The 17,068-nt window shown below is 37.3% G+C and overlaps 1 protein-coding gene across 1 annotated transcript; it reads right to left on the reverse strand.

Moving 5' to 3' along the window:
- Positions 1–1,232: 1,232 nt before the first annotated feature.
- LOC142339057 (DNA polymerase zeta catalytic subunit-like) lies at positions 1,233–7,796 on the reverse strand. Its single transcript, XM_075388716.1, has one exon. It carries the CDS (start codon positions 7,726–7,728, stop codon positions 1,318–1,320), a length of 6,411 nt encoding a protein of 2,136 aa, XP_075244831.1. The 5' UTR covers positions 7,729–7,796; the 3' UTR covers positions 1,233–1,317.
- Positions 7,797–17,068: the final 9,272 nt, after the last annotated feature.

The following is a 17,068-nucleotide window of genomic DNA, read 5'->3' on the forward strand; positions in this document are numbered from 1 at the left end:
CGGAATGTTCAGAGTGAATGCAATTTAATCAAACAAGATAAAATTAGTACAAGCTTTAACTTAACTTCACAAACTGGAAGACATAAATAAACATCGGGCGAATTGCTTTCATACGACTGACGAGCGGTTCGCTTCGTCGGCAGCTAGCTACGGCTTAGGGAGGCTAGCATTAGCCTGTCTGGGAGAGTATGGGGGATGAGCACTGGTGGGGGACAATCGTGCGGGGTTACGCGCAAAATGAGTTGAAAAGGGTGGAGTTGGGCTGGGGGTGAAAGTTGAGGTAGGGGGATGAGGTGGGACGGGGTCAAACACTGAGAACAGCATTGCACGCCAATAATTTCTGATTGTTAATAAAGTTTCAGTGAATAGAATAGTTACAGACGATTAAACATTCAGAATTAATGTCTTAAGGGCTTTACGAAAAGTCAAATGGTCAGAGAAAAACAACAATCAGACGAAAAGTTGGTAGTTCAAAAAAAAGTCTGACTAATATAATTGCTACAAACTTCGCTTGAGAGCAATTAAATGCATGAATCAAAAATAAGCTTTTCAATTTTTCTTGAATTCATTTTTTTCTACTCAATGAATCATACATTCCTTAAAAAATAATGGTCTTCTTTTCAGGAAATAAATTACAAAAATTGAGAGGGGAGAAGGAGGATAGTTTGAACGCTATTTGTTGAATACAGACAAATCAAATAACGGAATCAAAATTTTCCTTTTATTGTTTTCTTTTCCCGTTTATCTTTTTTATAGAAAATTAGAAAACCCGAATCTTTTTGATACATCGTATAAAGATTTTACTCTGTGTTGTTTTCCCTAAACAAAGCTTTCGTGACACAGAGAAGATTAGGTCATAGATACAACAGAAGACAGCAAGAGAAAACGTAGTTTAAATTTTGCTTTTTCAGCTTTCAAAAAGTGAATATCAAATCTAAAAAGTTCAAATGAAGTGTTAAAAACAAAACTATTGTTTTTATATAAATGAGAACTAGTTTTTATATAAATCTATATTATATAAATCAGAACTAGAATTTCAGAAGTTTCTCTTTCTCTACGATTCATCGATAAAAAGTGAAATTTCGACCGAAGAAAACAAGCCTGCTTCACATCTATATTCCCTCATTTTGAAAAAGATGGAACAATAAGAAACTACGGGTAGGACCTAGCTCTCCAAAATCACAGACGAAGAAAACTAGAAAAAAGACCTGATTAAGGCTAGGGTGCAGTAGAGAAAAGAATGATTCGTAACTTAAACTACTCTGGCAAAAATTTCTACCAAAAATAGAAAACTAGAGGTATAAAAGTAACAAAATATTAGTTCGATAGTTTAGTTTCAACTCTGCTCAAAGTCTCGACCTGATCCGGTAAAATTCGCTTAGTTAACAACAGCTTCTGGAAAACTTGACAGTCAAAGTTGGAACAGTCATTTGAGTAGCGCATGTGACCAGAACAGGCTAAGCATATTCTCCGCAAGCCATCGATTAAACTCTGATTTTCTCGCACATCTAAGGACAGTTTCCATAATAGGTTTTGAGGATTTTTCAGACATTCATCGCAAACCGGTGATTGTACATTGCATTGACGCTGAAAACACGAAGCGCACGTTTTGGTAGACACAAACATAGCCAGAGTTGATGACTTCTTGGACTTCTTAGACGTGGAAAACCCCACAGCTCCCAGCTGATTAGCGTAAACAGGTAAGTCATTATACCATTTGAAGACATCTGTCCTATCAATTAAGCCGAAAATCCTATCCAACGGCGGCAAAACCTGCTTTACAATGTAGTAAAGAGCATTGATTCTTAGCATTGGATTCTTGACCAACTCATGAGGCGATCGAATTAATTGATATAAAGGCAATTTAGGAACTCCGTACACTATACAATAAGGCACCCGATCGCCTCTTAGAGGCTCGGCAATTGGGTCTGTACTCAGTTGTTTGTCAGCAATTTTCAGAGCAGCAATATGTGCTCCTGGTTTGTACCTATCGCGACCTCTAAACTCTTTGGCGAATACGAAATCGTTCAACGGAACCCGTCCGTGCGTAATCTTTGTAAGCTGTCTTTGAACGTATTCTTTCACCACTGATAAATCTTTCGTTTCAAAAAGCAGTCTCAAACTTTTTTCCATAATTTTTCCGACAACCGGACAATTGTCCCGCCTTACCGTTTCGATGCCTTTTGCATCGAAAAGTGGTTCCTTTTGGTCTAATGATTCGTATGAATAACCAACGTAGCGCTTTTTGGTAATTAACACACAAGGATGATAGACTTTTTCAAATTTAAGCTTGACAGGTTTTGGGTTCATTTGGGTAATCATTTCACCAATTTCGTGCCCAATTTTGAAAGCAGTCTCTTTGCTAGCTCCAGGAAGACGAACAAACATACTGTCTGTGTCACCGTAAACAACTTCGGCATTCCACTTTGGGTTTGAGTTTACAAAATCGATAGATTTTTCTAACGTTTCTCTCGCTTTTCTCACTATACTATCTGCAATTTCAACACAGGGCATACGACCTGAAAAACTTGCCCCCGTATAACCGTACGTTGTATTCGCAATTAGCTTCAAACCCAGTTGTCTGGCATCGAGCATTTTATACAGAACGGGATCATTTTTATAGTTCTTCATAAACCGCTTAACCATAATTCGAGTGTTCAAGATGTCTTCAACCATCTGACAAATCAATCCTTTTCTGATGGATGTATCTACGTATGCAACGCCATTTGGTGCAACGTGAACTTTCTGCTTTTTGATCAGCTTTTTGACATGACTGGCCGGGACAAAGTACGGCAGAGTTCCCAGTTGAAATACAGAATTTGTTTCATCTTTCAAATGTTCCACTCTTCCTATACAAGTTGAGTAGCAGTAATTATAAGCTATCATCATCGACGGATACAGACTCTGGAAATCGAGAACCAGAACAGGGTCCGCATAAAAGGCCGATTCCGGTTCTAGAACTAAGGGAATGTGTTCCGGCGCGCGCATCTTGGCACGTTGCTGGATACTCGGAGATGCCGCAATAAAGTTTCTCGATTTCGCCGACCGAATTAGCATCGATTCCACCCGGAATTGAGTGCCACGAGTTAACACCTCGAAAAATAGAATGCCAAAAAGTCGCGACATTTCACTAGTTCGTGTGATCAAATCGAGCTTAGATAAAATCTCAATACTTCCTTTACAGCGTGTGATCAAATGATCGATCACTTTATAGCTCATTTTTGCATCAAATTTTGTGTCCAATGGATTAAACCAGGATGTCAATGACTTATAGCTGAAAACAGGTAGGCGTCTTTTTAAAACCTCTTGATAAACAACGTGAAAATCAAAGGACCGCAAGTTCAGCTCAGATTTCATAATTCGCCAGACATTGAGAACTACCCGACCAACTAAGTTGATCTCCGACATATCATCAGCTCCGAAAGCGTCTCTATCTTTGTCAAAATGGGACTCTTTGCTCGACTGGATTCGCGAAAACATCGGCGCCATCATGTCAATTTCAAGGGCAGTTCCTCGCTTTAACAAGTAGCCCCAAGAGGAATTCTGAACTTCATAACCGAGTAATACATCGGGATCTAGCTGAGCTACAAACTGCGAAAATTCAATTATCAGCTCTACTTCAGAAATGCAAAATTTGATCTCAATGTTGCGCTCTAAACAGAGTTGTCTTAGCCTATTCGAAGCGCCTTCAGAGTTTTCAGGTCTTAACATCAATACGCCAGAGTCAATTTTGTTTCTTCCACTCTCGCTGTCATCGAGAATTGAGTACAAAATTGTCACTATGTGATCCAAAACCGGGTTGGGTAGTAATGATGACCTGGTCACGATATGAAGCTCCATTGACATAACTGTCAAATGCTGATACCTGTGACCCTGACTTGATGAAGGGTCATGACCCAACTGATTTAATTTATCAGCAATTATTGGTGAATTTTGTGCTTCGTGAATGGAAATTCCGGTTGTACTGTGTCGTCGGGCAAATGGGGTGTTGACAAAATTGTTCAAATCTGGCTTCAAACCGGAAGTATCATTGCCTCTAACATCTGTACCAAACCTTTCACATTCAACACATGAGTTTTTTTCGGCAACATTAGCTTGGTCTTGTTCAACTTCAATTATAGGCGCCATGAACGAGTAAAACATGGAAGGAGAACTTGGTCTAGCGTTGCTTCGAGATGTCTGCGGGCTATCATTGCAGTTCAGTTGTTGACCAGAATCACCATCAATTGCTAGTTGCAGATTGCTCTCTTCGAACATCTTCATTTTTGAAGGACTCAGTTTAGGAGGGGGCAAAGCAGGGGTGAGGGTAATTTTTCGACCTATCGGCCCGTCGATGAAGTGACCACCAAATGAGTCAGAAACCGTCTCTCTGTGAAACGGCTCCACTTCAAAAGATAGTCTATCATCATGCGTGTAGTCGACTTCAACCAGACCTTCCTTTTCAAGATTTTGCATAACGTAGCTCCTGGTCGGCGGCAGTTTAGCAAATGTCAACTTTGTAACTAAGTTATCATCATATTCAGGCGAACTGAACAATTCAGGGCTCGTTTGGAGTTGAGTTTCGTCGTCAAAAAGGAGCCTCAACTTTGGACCCTGACCTGCTAAATCTTCGGCCAACATTCTGTAATTCACTTCTCCAGCTGATGCGTTCATGACAACATCCGCTTCCTGGTCAATCACGTTGATCATTGAAGTTTCTGATACATATTGATCACCAACAATCGCATTTTGATCCTCTGCGAATTCATACTGACAGTCGGCTTCTACAATGTCTTCCTTGGCCACTAATATTATGCTCGACTGGGAATTGTTGATTAACGACTTGCCACCATTCGAACACATTTCATTTAAATCATCATCTATATTCCCTGCTCTCTCAGAACCATTGCAGCTTTCGAGAGACTTTGTGGTCGCAGTACTGACGTTGCTCTCTAAATCATTACAAACGACATCGACCTTAGACCCCGAGGGAGAAGAGGAGATTGTATCACTCTCTTTCGGAAGTTCTTGAGTTGTCCTTGGAAGTTCTTGAGTTGTGCATTGACTAATGCTACTCGTACGAACTACACGAACATGATCTGCCACCGACGAAGAAGCATAACTGCTGTCGGTGACAGGTTGTTCAAGCTGTGAGTTTAATTCTGCATGTGGAATTGGGTTCCCATTTCGTATTTTAGTCGACGACTCAGTCGGATGCGATTTTTCACTTACAGCAGGTTCATAATTAAAATCATCAATCTGATAACGACCACCGTCATCATTTTTTCTAGACAATTTTTCACTCGCCTTAGGATCAGTTGCCAGTCCAGGTCGTCTGACGAAATGGTCATCACTGCCATCGCTATCATCAAAATCATCACTACGATTGACGAAACCTGGTTCCGTAACACCAGCATTAATGTCATTAGAAGACCTGAACAGGCAATTGACTGAAACATCCGAAGGGCGCTTTGACCTTTCCAAATCTTGGCTCAGAGAAACAGGTGAATCGTCAGAAATTGAGACATCGCTATCGAACAAATATGACTCAGAATGTTTGGACTCCGAAGCGTTGCTGAACTGATTCTGAAGGTCAATTGAACATCTAGCTGCTAAATTTTCATAATTATCGTTGAGAGCTATACATGGTTTCAGCTTTTTAAGCGACGATACTTCGAAGCACGGTAGGTCCACTTTGCACTTCTTTGCACTTTTGACCCTAACAGCAGGTGTAACGAACTGGTCATCTTTAGAAGGTGTCTGGTTCGAAGATGTATCAACAGTCAACGGTTCCATTTCTGCAACAGACCGAGACCTGGCCTTGTTCACCGCAAGCTCGATATCTTGACCTCTATTGGTTTTCGAAGAACATTTATCATCAGTTTCAAATTCGTCTTCCACGACGCGTTCAAATGCCGAGTTCCTCAATTCCATATGCTGATGATATAAAGACGGAGAAAGTCTGTCAACTAGCACTACACATGGCTTCATTTCTCGCAATTTCACTTCGCTGCTGGAATCTTTTACAGTTTCAGGATTCCGACGATGCCGGGTAGAGATTAACCGATTATGAAAACCATTTTTTCCATCAAGCTGTGATAACTTGGGTAAATCAAACAAGTCTTGATCATCAGCTTGAACACCCTGAACAAACTCACCGACCCTACCATTATTGTCCTTATTATCTTCAAATTCTTCTTCGTTTTGCTCCTCATCAATTGGAGAAAAGCTAATAACCTGGCTCAAATTCCGGTCTTCGACAAAATCCAATTTTTCGTCAAAGAATATTTTTTCAGACCAAGTCAATTCTTGACCTTCAGTTATTTTGTCAATGACATCAACAATTTCTTCATCTGCTTCGTCCAACTTTGTGAGATCAATTCCTGACTGGTTGGTTACAGATCCAGATAGATTCCTTTGAGTCGCATTTGCAACTAAAGCGTTTCTCAAGCTGGAAAATGAAGAGTTCATTTCGTTCTCCGCGTCCAATTTGTTCTGAGAACTTAACGATTGGATTATTTCCTCGTCAATAAATGATTCATTATTTTTGAGCGGAAGACCCGGAACGTCAACCTCAGATAAAGAACCAGGCGTTTTTTGTACGTCAGTTTCCCATTTGAAATTGGTATGGAACGGCGTTGAGCTAGCTTTTGCTTTTCCCGCTTCAAAATCTAATTTTGAAGGTGTTTCAAGCCTGCTGCTACTCCCATCCTTAGTTTGTGGCGTTGCAAAAGGCTTCAAAGTCAAGGTCTGTGACATCTCGAAATCTCCAAGAGCCTCAAAGATCTCGTTTAACTCATTAAACTGAGAAAAAGGTTCAGGAACACTGGTTCTCTCGGGTGATTCTGGATTTGCAATGTCCACTCGTTGGCTATGAGACACCAGCGCTTGTCTCTGGAACTCATCTTGCCAGATTGACCTCAAACCAGGATTAGCCAAACGCTTTTGGCTACCCGTTGGATTTGTATCACCGAGAGATTTGTTTAAAATACAGGATGATATTGCATCAAACTCTAATTCACAAATGCTTACTTTTTCCAGATCGGTCACCTTTTCAAGCAGCATTGATTTTCCCTCAACGGGGTCAGCATTTTCTGATTGTTTTTCAACGCGATTCCGAACTTCAGACAAATGAATTAGATTCATTCCATACAAGTTGAAATCTTGGAAAAATTGCATTATAAAAGGGATATGACTTTCGTAAGGCTGGAACACAGCCCCCATTATTGCACCGTGAACCAAAATGTCAGCGAGCCAGCCAATATGCGTTGGGTTATACATGAAGATTTTCAGAAACTCCTGTTCACACTCATAATAGCCGTAAATTGGAATCCCCGCTACAACTTCGATGTTGTGAACAAAGCCTCCCTTTATACTTCTTCGATTCTGCGCACGACTTGAACTTCGCAAAGCCCGTTCGCACGATTCAGCAAAAGCACGTACAAAATCATCATTTGGAATCACGTTTGGATTAAGAGCGACATAGAAGTACGGCAAAACTCCGTGTATATGCGCACAAACCTTTCGTCCAGATTTCGCTTCCGGCCCAAAAATCCGGATAACGGGAACTTGAAACGTTTGCTGTTGATTAAAATCAGAATAAACAACATCCCAATTAATTTGAGGCGGTGCCATTGTGAAATCACACTGGACAATGCGAACTGAGGTACACTGACTATGAATACCTCCAGATATGTTTGGGGAAAATGTTTTCCCAGCAAAAGAGGGAAATCTTTCAATAAAAGACATGATACATTCATTATGGGTCTCGGGTTCTAATTCTACCACAAATTGTAACTTGCAATTAATTTCATTGGAAATCTGAAATAGCAACACCATTATCTAGTCATATTTTATAGAGACAACCCACAATATAGATTGATCACGCCTTTTAAATTGTCTCTTCTTCGGCAGCAAAAGTAAAATATAAGCTAGGAATAAAAAAATCTTAATTTCTGAACTACTGCTTCTAGAAATCAGACACTTAAACTGTTGTCTGGTGGAAAAAAAAGCTTTCTCATGTTTTTGATTTGACAAAAAACGAGTTTGCATATCGATATAGTTAGACCGGCAGAACACGAAAACATAAACCGACGAACTTCGGGCGAACCGCTCTTGAATGACTGACCGGGGCTCAATTCTCTGGTAGCCTGCTTATGCCTGCGTATAAAACGACATTTGATCGAAAAACCAAAAACTTCCATACAAATTTTGCAAATAAAAGTTTGCATAACGGATGAGTCATGCATGGATTGATAAGGGGGTTCAAATTCCTCAAATTGACCTTTTCACATTAAACATTATCAAAAGTTACCAACTACTGTATATTAGAAACAAACTAGAAACCAATTTTTAATGCTCAACGTTCGAAAAAAAAAGAAAATAGTCCAAAATTCAATGTTCAAGTCACGGTAAAATTTACTTAACAAGGAGGCTCAGTAAAGTGCGTTCGCACAATGTTGCGACCCCGATTATCCTCGATTTTGGCTTAATTGTCTAGCAAATGGGTAAGAGAACGTCTAATTTAGACGTTCTTAAATTCCAAAATCTAATCCGTTGCGAAGACAATGCGACCTGTCTTTATCGACCTTAAGCGGACCTTAAGTGGACCAAAAAGAGAAAAAAATGGCAAAGCTCACTAATCCATTGTTTATTTTGAAAATATGTATTTTTGAAGTCGAAACGACAATAAGCAATTACTTCAAAAAATAGATAGATTTCATTGAAACTCCCTAGGAGACCAATTGGACCTGTTACTGGTACAGCTTGATTTGAATTGTTCTTTTCTCTAAGTAACGTACAAAAAAAAATGCTAAAAAGTTAAAATCCAAATTTTTTGGGCTTTAAAATGAAAACACCGATTAAACCAAAACTAGCCTTGCTATTGCCGTTCGTCCATTAGGAACCCGTAATTCTTCCAAGTATTATGGATAAAGATAATTTCACTAATAAACTTAATATCAAAAGTAAATGCTGCATTTTTCCTAATTCTAGAGTTAAATTAGCAGAAAACTGGCAAAATTTTGGTTCAAGAACATTAACAAAGTATGCACGATCAAGACTATGCTTCTTTGGAGTTAACGATGATTGTGTGAGCAGTTGTTAGATGTGCTATTCTCGAAAATTTAAACAATGTGGACTACGAAAACTTACTTTGTTCCATTTTTTTGATGAAAAGCTGAATTTTGAAAAATGTAGCCAGAATTTTAGCCAATAAAATGGATCAAACAGTTCAACAAAAATCTGCAGATTAGATTTAAAACAGATTAGATGATTATACAGATCAGATGTAAAACCAATTATACTTTAACAAATTTTACAATTTTTTCTCGCACAATCGGCAAAAATTGCACAGCAATAACAATGAAAATCAGTCAAATGTTCACAGAAATTTCATCCTCAAAAACTCCGTGGGGAAAACGAACGTCAAAAAATCTTTTTTGTTATATATTCTACGTTGAACGCTCTTTCTAATGATAACACTCACAGCCCTTTACGATGAACATATCGATTGGCCAAAATTGACTTAACAAAAAAACCATTTGAGCATATAGTTCCTCCCCACCACCAAAGCGTGCCGGAACAAAAACTGACCCCGCTAGAACCAATATTCCTCCTGATTTCTAGGAGTGCACGCACGCACATGTACAAATAAATACACACGCTCGCGCACACACCTACACGCGCGCGCATTTGTATGAAATGGAAAAGGTGCAAAGCACCAAAAACCTAAAATCTGTTGCATGTGCAAAATTCTCAATAAGTTGCAACGACCCAAACATCTCAAGTCGCTTTATAATACGGCTTAAAACCAATTAGTGACTACACATCTGCACCACAGTCGACCAACGAAAAACACATTTAACGCAGAGAAAAAACCAAAAGAAAAACCGGTAAAATAAAAACACAAAATAATCGATTTATTCATAAATTTACTTTCCATCATAGGGGATATATATGTGAAGACTGATTATTTCCTTCAGTCAAACTTTCACTTTTTATTTATTCGTAGAGAAACAAAAAACACAAATCTGTAGCACTCAGGATCTGGTTTTGTATTACATAAGTTACCCGAAATCCGAAAAAGGCGGTGAACTACTACTACTACAACTAATAGTTACGTTAAAAGGAATTTTGAATGTCACGAGTAATTCTTAACAATTTCAAGCCTAAAAAATATTAATTTCAACTATTTTACCAAAAATTTCAAATTAAAATCAATCATTTTCTTTCTGAAAAATTTTGTTTAAAAATATTTCCCTCTTTTTCTGCTGATTAAAAACTATTGTAAGAATCAATGATTTCCCTTAATCGAACATTTTGCGTGGAGAAAAACAGGTTTCTGGTAAAATATCAATCGCTAAGCACAGCAAAAATCAACAAAGAGAAGGTAAAACTAAAAGCAGGTAAATGTATTCTTTTCTAAATTCTACTGGAGTTGTTTTTGTTAAAAAAATTATTTCATCAGAACTAACCATTTAAGTAATTTCAAATTTATGGACACGTAAAAAAACCAGTTTCATGAAATGAACATCAAATCAACCAAACTCATTATTGAGACGTAAATATGAAAAAATTTTCTTAACTTTTTTAATTGCATTCCTTATGTTGTCAGAGCAGATAGTTCGAACTAACTTTTTCTAGCATTCTCGCATTTCTTTTAACTGAGAAATTAAGTAAATTGACCGTGAAAATCCTCATGTAGAAAACTAAGAAAGTTATTGAAAGATGAAAAATTTTCTTTTTTCAATTCGCCGTAAAATTAAAAAAAAATCTGTTTCCTTCAAAGTGCTCCGAAGTACAAAAAGGCCTCAAAATAAAACTTACTGATAACCAATTTTCGTCAAAACTACCAATTAATAGCTTTTATTGACAGCCTTTAACGTTCTATTACATATAAGTCACAAGTAGAGGCAGAGTGCAAAAACTGTTAGAAATCTTTCAAATTAGAAAAAATAATTAAGGTTTTTGCATTGGCCAATCATGTTGATTAAATATTAAAAATGAAAAAATTTTATTTGAAAAAATTCAAAAAGATTCGTTTCAAATTTTGGTGACAATTTTACAATTACCGACTCAATTGTCTCAAGAAGTCTACCATCAGTTTTTCAGATAAAACAACCAAGACATAAATCAACCATGCGAACCATGGGTTTAGATCAGTTGCCAAAGAGAAAATCAAAAAAAATTGTGTCGCAGTTTTATTTGTTTGTATGTGCGCGCGCATTTGTGGCTGTATGTAAGTGAGTACGTGTGTGCGTAATGTGTGGGGTTAGAAACAAGAACATACACAAGTGCAAAACCTGACAGAAAACATAAAATAGACAAAAATCATACTTTTTTTTGCTAATTGCTGCTTCAAAGTTGCCCATAACCCAAATTCTTTTTTCCGAAACTTTCTGAAGATTTTTTCATTATGCTCATGAGACACCAGAATTAACGAAATATTTCGAAAACCTTTATGAAATTTTTATCAAAGTTTGGTGCCGAAATCACAACTACCGCAACAATTGCCTCAACTAGTCCACAGCTAATTATTTTGAAAAAAACGAAGCAGGCCTAATTGAACATCACAAACTTCGAGTAAAGATAAATTGACAAAAAGAAAATTTCAAAAATGTTTTCTTTGGTGGTCAGGTTTATATTTTTGTGATTCTCTTTGCATGTGTAATGTGTGTGGTGTGCTTGTATGGTTTGTCTGTAATTTTCATATTGTACTTGAACATCACAAACCTCGAGTTAAAGATAAATTGTCAAAAAAAATTCAAATATGTTTTCTTTGGTGGTGGGGCTTATATTTTGTGATTTTCTTTGCGTGTGTAAAGAGTGTGGGGTGTGTTTGTATGGTTTGTCAGTAATTTTCAAATTGTACTTGAACATCACAAACTTGGAGTAAAGATAAATTGCCAAAAAAAATTCAAAATTTTTTTAGCGTTGGTGTTTGTATTTGTGTGATTCTCTTTGAGTGAGTAATGTCTGTGTTTGTATCCTTTGTTTGTACTTTTAAAATTCCACTACCTTATCTTTCTAGAGTGTGCTAAGGAATTTTGGTTTTCGTCCTCAGAAAAAGACGGCATATATTTTGGTTCAAACAGTACAAGTATTTCTCCAATGTATAAGGTGCTTTCGGATACCCCCAACAATTTCTCTGACAACATTGATTGGTTGCTTTTGCAACCTTGAGAGTCATGTTGGAATAGTGTGCTAAGCACAGACTCGCACGAGCCAGCTTGTTTCAATTTATACTCCAGTTAACATTCCAGTTTTAACTATATGTAACAAAAACAATAAAATATTTGTAGTATTCATTCATGTACACGAAAACTATTTTACAAAGCATAAAAAAAATTAAAAATTAAGTTTACAAAATCAAAAACAAAGGAAACGGGTCAAAAACTGACTTGTTTGACAAATTTTCATTAAAAACAAAAAAAATCTGATACCAATCAAATGAAATGGTCGGAAAAACAACAAGAAAGCAAAACGAGTGATAAATTGACAAGATTAGAGAATTTTGCCAAAAAATTCGAGTTAAAACAAAAAACTGTTTTGAAAATGCTGCACATTAACAATTCTTTCCGATTCGCGAAAATCCCTTCACACCTTTTTTAATTCCCGATTAATTCGAAAGCCACCAAGTTTGCTTTTTAAATCTCTCGTAAAATATCACCTGATTCTCAATACAATAAACTAACGTCGGGCTGAAATGAGGGGGGGGGATCAGCCTTCAAGAGCCGCTCTTCACACCATAGGTAAAATCTCCAAACAGTTTCTGTGAATCGCATACCTGGAGACTAGGGAGCTGAAAGGCTGTAAGAGCACTTAACGCCCGCCGGGCGCTACCTATTTAGGCCGTTTTTGAGGCCGAAAAGTCAAATGGGTCAGACAAAAATTGGTCAAGCGAAAACTGGCATAAAAAAGACCAACAGGACTTATACAATTGCTACAAACTTCGTTTGAGAGCAATTAATTAGCTAGTGACTTTGAAGAAAATACTGTTCTCAATTCTGCAAAACCGTTGAAACCGCGCAAATTAGAAGTTAATCTGACAACTTCAACCCAGCAGTTACTATAAATATTGAACAAAACCTTAAACTTCCTGTGTCTAAGGGCAGGTCTTATCTACAAGTAAGCTTCAAAACGTCTGGTTATCAAAATTTCAGTGATATCAAACGAAAGCCTACTTCAAATTAACATCAAAACTATTGACTTAAAGATAATTATACTGTGCTGAAATAATAAATTTAACTCTATTGAACCGCAAGCAAGAAATAACATATGTATGACCAAGCCTTTTGTGCCCATTTCTGAAAGATTACTTAATAGCGCCAAATGACAATACCGACCTATTATTTAACATAAAACATTATTTTGACCAGATTGATAAAAGAGATCATATATGGCGTACTTGAAAGATGTGAGACAAAAAGTGACCCCCATACAAACCAGTAGAGCACGTACCTTCGACTAAACGCCTAGACGCATTCCAAATCTGTTAGTGTTAATTGTTCCAACATTTTCAAATATACAATGCACAAAAAATAGGCTGGCTGGCTTTCTTCTTCGGTAAGTTCAAGTTTTCCGCGTATTTTGAACCAAAAGAGCTGCAACGATGTACGATGTACAAAAATACGATGTTCAAAAATATGCAAAACTTTTCTTTTGTGTAATAAAATCATGATCATTTGCTGCTTGTGATCCGAACGTGCTATTCATAATTTCCGATGTACTTAGAGGAGTCCAAAATTGAATTTAACTGTTTCAGAAGTGAACCAAAATATACAACTTTTGAAGTTTTCATCAACGCTTTTCAGTTTATCAACACCAAATAGTGCATTTTTTCCTTATTTGCTCACTTCATTGAAGCATGTTTATGGCCGTTCTCGCGGTAAAAATCCGCAGACCATTTTTAAATCAAATTCTATAAAGATTATATCTGGTGCCAGTTACAGACATGAAAGATTTAACAAACAAAGCGTTTAACTGCGGGGGCTGCCGACATATTTTTCTGTTGCAATTCGGCTACCGAAATTGCATTTGTTGATTTTGTCTACCACCACCTGTGTGTATTGATCAGCTCTCTACTCAACAAGTTATCTGCGTTTTAAAAAAAAACAACAGATGCATCTCATGGTAAGAGATCTCATTTGATTTTACAGTTTCCAGTAGTTTTTAGGTTTAAAAGGTCTAAAAAACAACACGTTTTAGCGCGGACACGCGATCCTTGCAGCGGCCAATTTTGGGTATATCCAGCTAAGCGTACGTGACCTTCTAGCACGTGACCGGTAATAATTTCAGTTAATCGCCAAATAGTTATCTGGTTAGTTCTGCAAAATTTTTCAGATATTTTTAATTCCGCAGAAAATTTTCACGCTTGCAAAATCAACCCCTTTCTACTCGAATAATATTTCAGCCAAATGGTTGTAAGCCATTTATCTCTGCAGACAGTTTATTTTGAAATTTTTATCATTTTCAATAGCATTGTTGCGAACTATAACCTAATAGAAAACTATTGTTGATAGTGTAAAACCAAAGTTTAATTTGTAGCCAATTCAGGTATCTTATATAAATAAAAACAAATTCAAGATGTGTCACAAAATTTTAGCCTTAAAAACTTCTAAAAAATTTTTAATTTTCGTGTACAATATAAAAAGAACATTCGACATTAGCCCGGCCACAGAGTCACACAATTTGTCTGCCAGCAAACAAAAACTGTTATAAAATTTCTGTGGTTTCAGTAGTTCATCAGACTTTAATTTTTAGTTCATTCTAGAGATTTTAGTATTCAGAGATTTCAGCGTGTTTCTATTTAATGAGCAACATGTGATTGTTTCAATTATTTTACTATTGGCTGATCAAATATAGCTCCCGTCGAAGACGCGCAAAAAACAATGAAAAAATAGATTGACTAACGTTGGACTAATTGAGCGTAGGACTAATTGAAAGACCCATTTAAAAAGGGGAATAGGCTAGAGAAACTTTTATGACGCAAAAATTTCTGACAAGGCTGGGGTTCGAACACTTGCCCTACCGGGTGAGAATCCTGGACATTAACACGCGTTGTGCAAGTTCAGTCAAAAACATTTTATTTGCAAAAGTAATGACATCTTTTTGATTGCGAAAAGAATAAAACTTTCTAGATCTATACCATCCATCCAATTATTGCTCACAGTTACACCCATATACTGTAATTGCACTTTCGTGTCACCACGCTGATCACCATTTTCGAAATTAGATCTTAGGTGATTTAGGGGAACCGAATAGATCTTAATGCATAAAAAACAGGAAAATCACTTTTCTTGATGACTCTTTTGATGAACCATTTGATTTTTTTTGTTTTTGATTGTTTTTCCCAATCTTTTCCATTTGCGCACCCCAAGCATAGTGCTTGCATATTATTTGCAACCCCCAGACGCATGTGCCGTTCTTTTAAAGAATGATTCATCATATAAGAGCACATGCTCTGTAACTGGGGGAGCATAACGCACTGAGGGGGGGGGGGGGCACAAACGGAAGAGATGCCATTTCTGCTATATGTATATATTGCATCTTATCTAGTTGTCTTTGTTTCATTTTTTTTCAAATAAAAGAAAAGGGTTAACTTTCCTTAATAAAAGATGACAGGCGAGGACACGACACTGGCAAAAACGACTTGTGAAAAACTTCAGTGTTTGGAAAAGCTCTTGAGAAGATTGAAGTGAAAAAAGAATCGGATCCTGAATTCTATGGAACTCCGATCGCGGGATCTTTTCCGTTTCTGCCCCATTACGTTATGCAATCTCCAGTTACAGAGCACGTGCCATTACATAGTAAATCATTGTTAAATTATAGCACTTGCGTCCAGGGGTGCAAACAATACGCACCCATTAAGCTGGGGGGCACAAACGGAAAAGATCCCGATCGACAGGTGCTGTATGAAACAACTGTACATTCAATTTCAAACAAAGCACGTTTTTACTTGTTTGAGTACTTTAAGATCTGGCACTGTATAAGAGAAGATCTGGCATTATAAAATCAGCCACTGCTAAGATCTGGCATTCTAGAACTTGCACGTGCGTGCTTCAAGCATGCTGACAATGAGAATCACTTACGAAATCAAAATGTTTTGCGTCGAAAAGTCACTCAAGTGAAATGGAAAAACTTCCAGAAGAAAACGACCAAACAAAAATTGTGCTTAAAAAGACACAGGCGTTTAAAATAGTCATTTCAAAAAGTGCTTCAAAGCATTATAAACAGTTTATGATACTTGGTTTCGTGTTCGTTGCCCTAAAACTTTAATTCTGCAAATTCAATTGAATGCGATAATGCAAGTGCATTCTGGAACAAAATTACAAGAACATTTCTTTACGCTATCGTTCTTTTTCGCGTGTTTTTGTAGACTTTTCATAGTTGGATGTAAATTTAATCAATTTGGTCGCAATTATTTTCAGGGATCTTTTCCTTTTGCCCCCCCCCGTACGTTATGCTCCCCCCAGTTACAGGGCACCTGCCATTACATATTAAATTATTAAGTACAAATATGGCACGTGTATCTGGGGCGCAAATAATATGCACCCACTAAACTGGTGGGGTCCACAAACGGAAAAGCTCCATATTCAGCCATGGGGGCTTAGCTCCAAAACTTAGTAAGGTCAAAAGATATGTTCAATTTCAAAAATGCCGAACTGTTGAAGAAAGTCAACAGACGATTTGTTTTTTTTCCGTAATTCTGGAGCTTTTTTTCTATTGACTACTACAGAGCTATGCAATCAATGAATTTATTTCTGATTCTCTATAAACTTTTCCGTGAGCTCTCAAAATAAATTTTCTGTTTTTCTTATGATTGCAGAGAATTTTTTGCCACCAACTTTTAATTTCTTCAATAAATTGTTCAGCAAGACTGCAATTACCCTTTAAAAGCAAGCCTAGTCTCGATTATCTATAGATAGTAGGCAGTACTCAACAATTCTGTGTTCCAATAAACCAACAGCTACCCCCCCCGCACCTCAGTGGTCATATGACGTATACACCCCCTCCCCCCATTATGGGAAACATACCATAATGGGGGGGGGGGGTGCTATAATTTCATTGGGGGCCTTAATGGGAAAGA

This window comes from Convolutriloba macropyga, chromosome 5 (genome assembly GCF_964194025.1).
Source record: "Convolutriloba macropyga chromosome 5, txConMacr16.3, whole genome shotgun sequence".
NCBI lineage: Eukaryota > Metazoa > Xenacoelomorpha > Acoela > Convolutidae > Convolutriloba > Convolutriloba macropyga.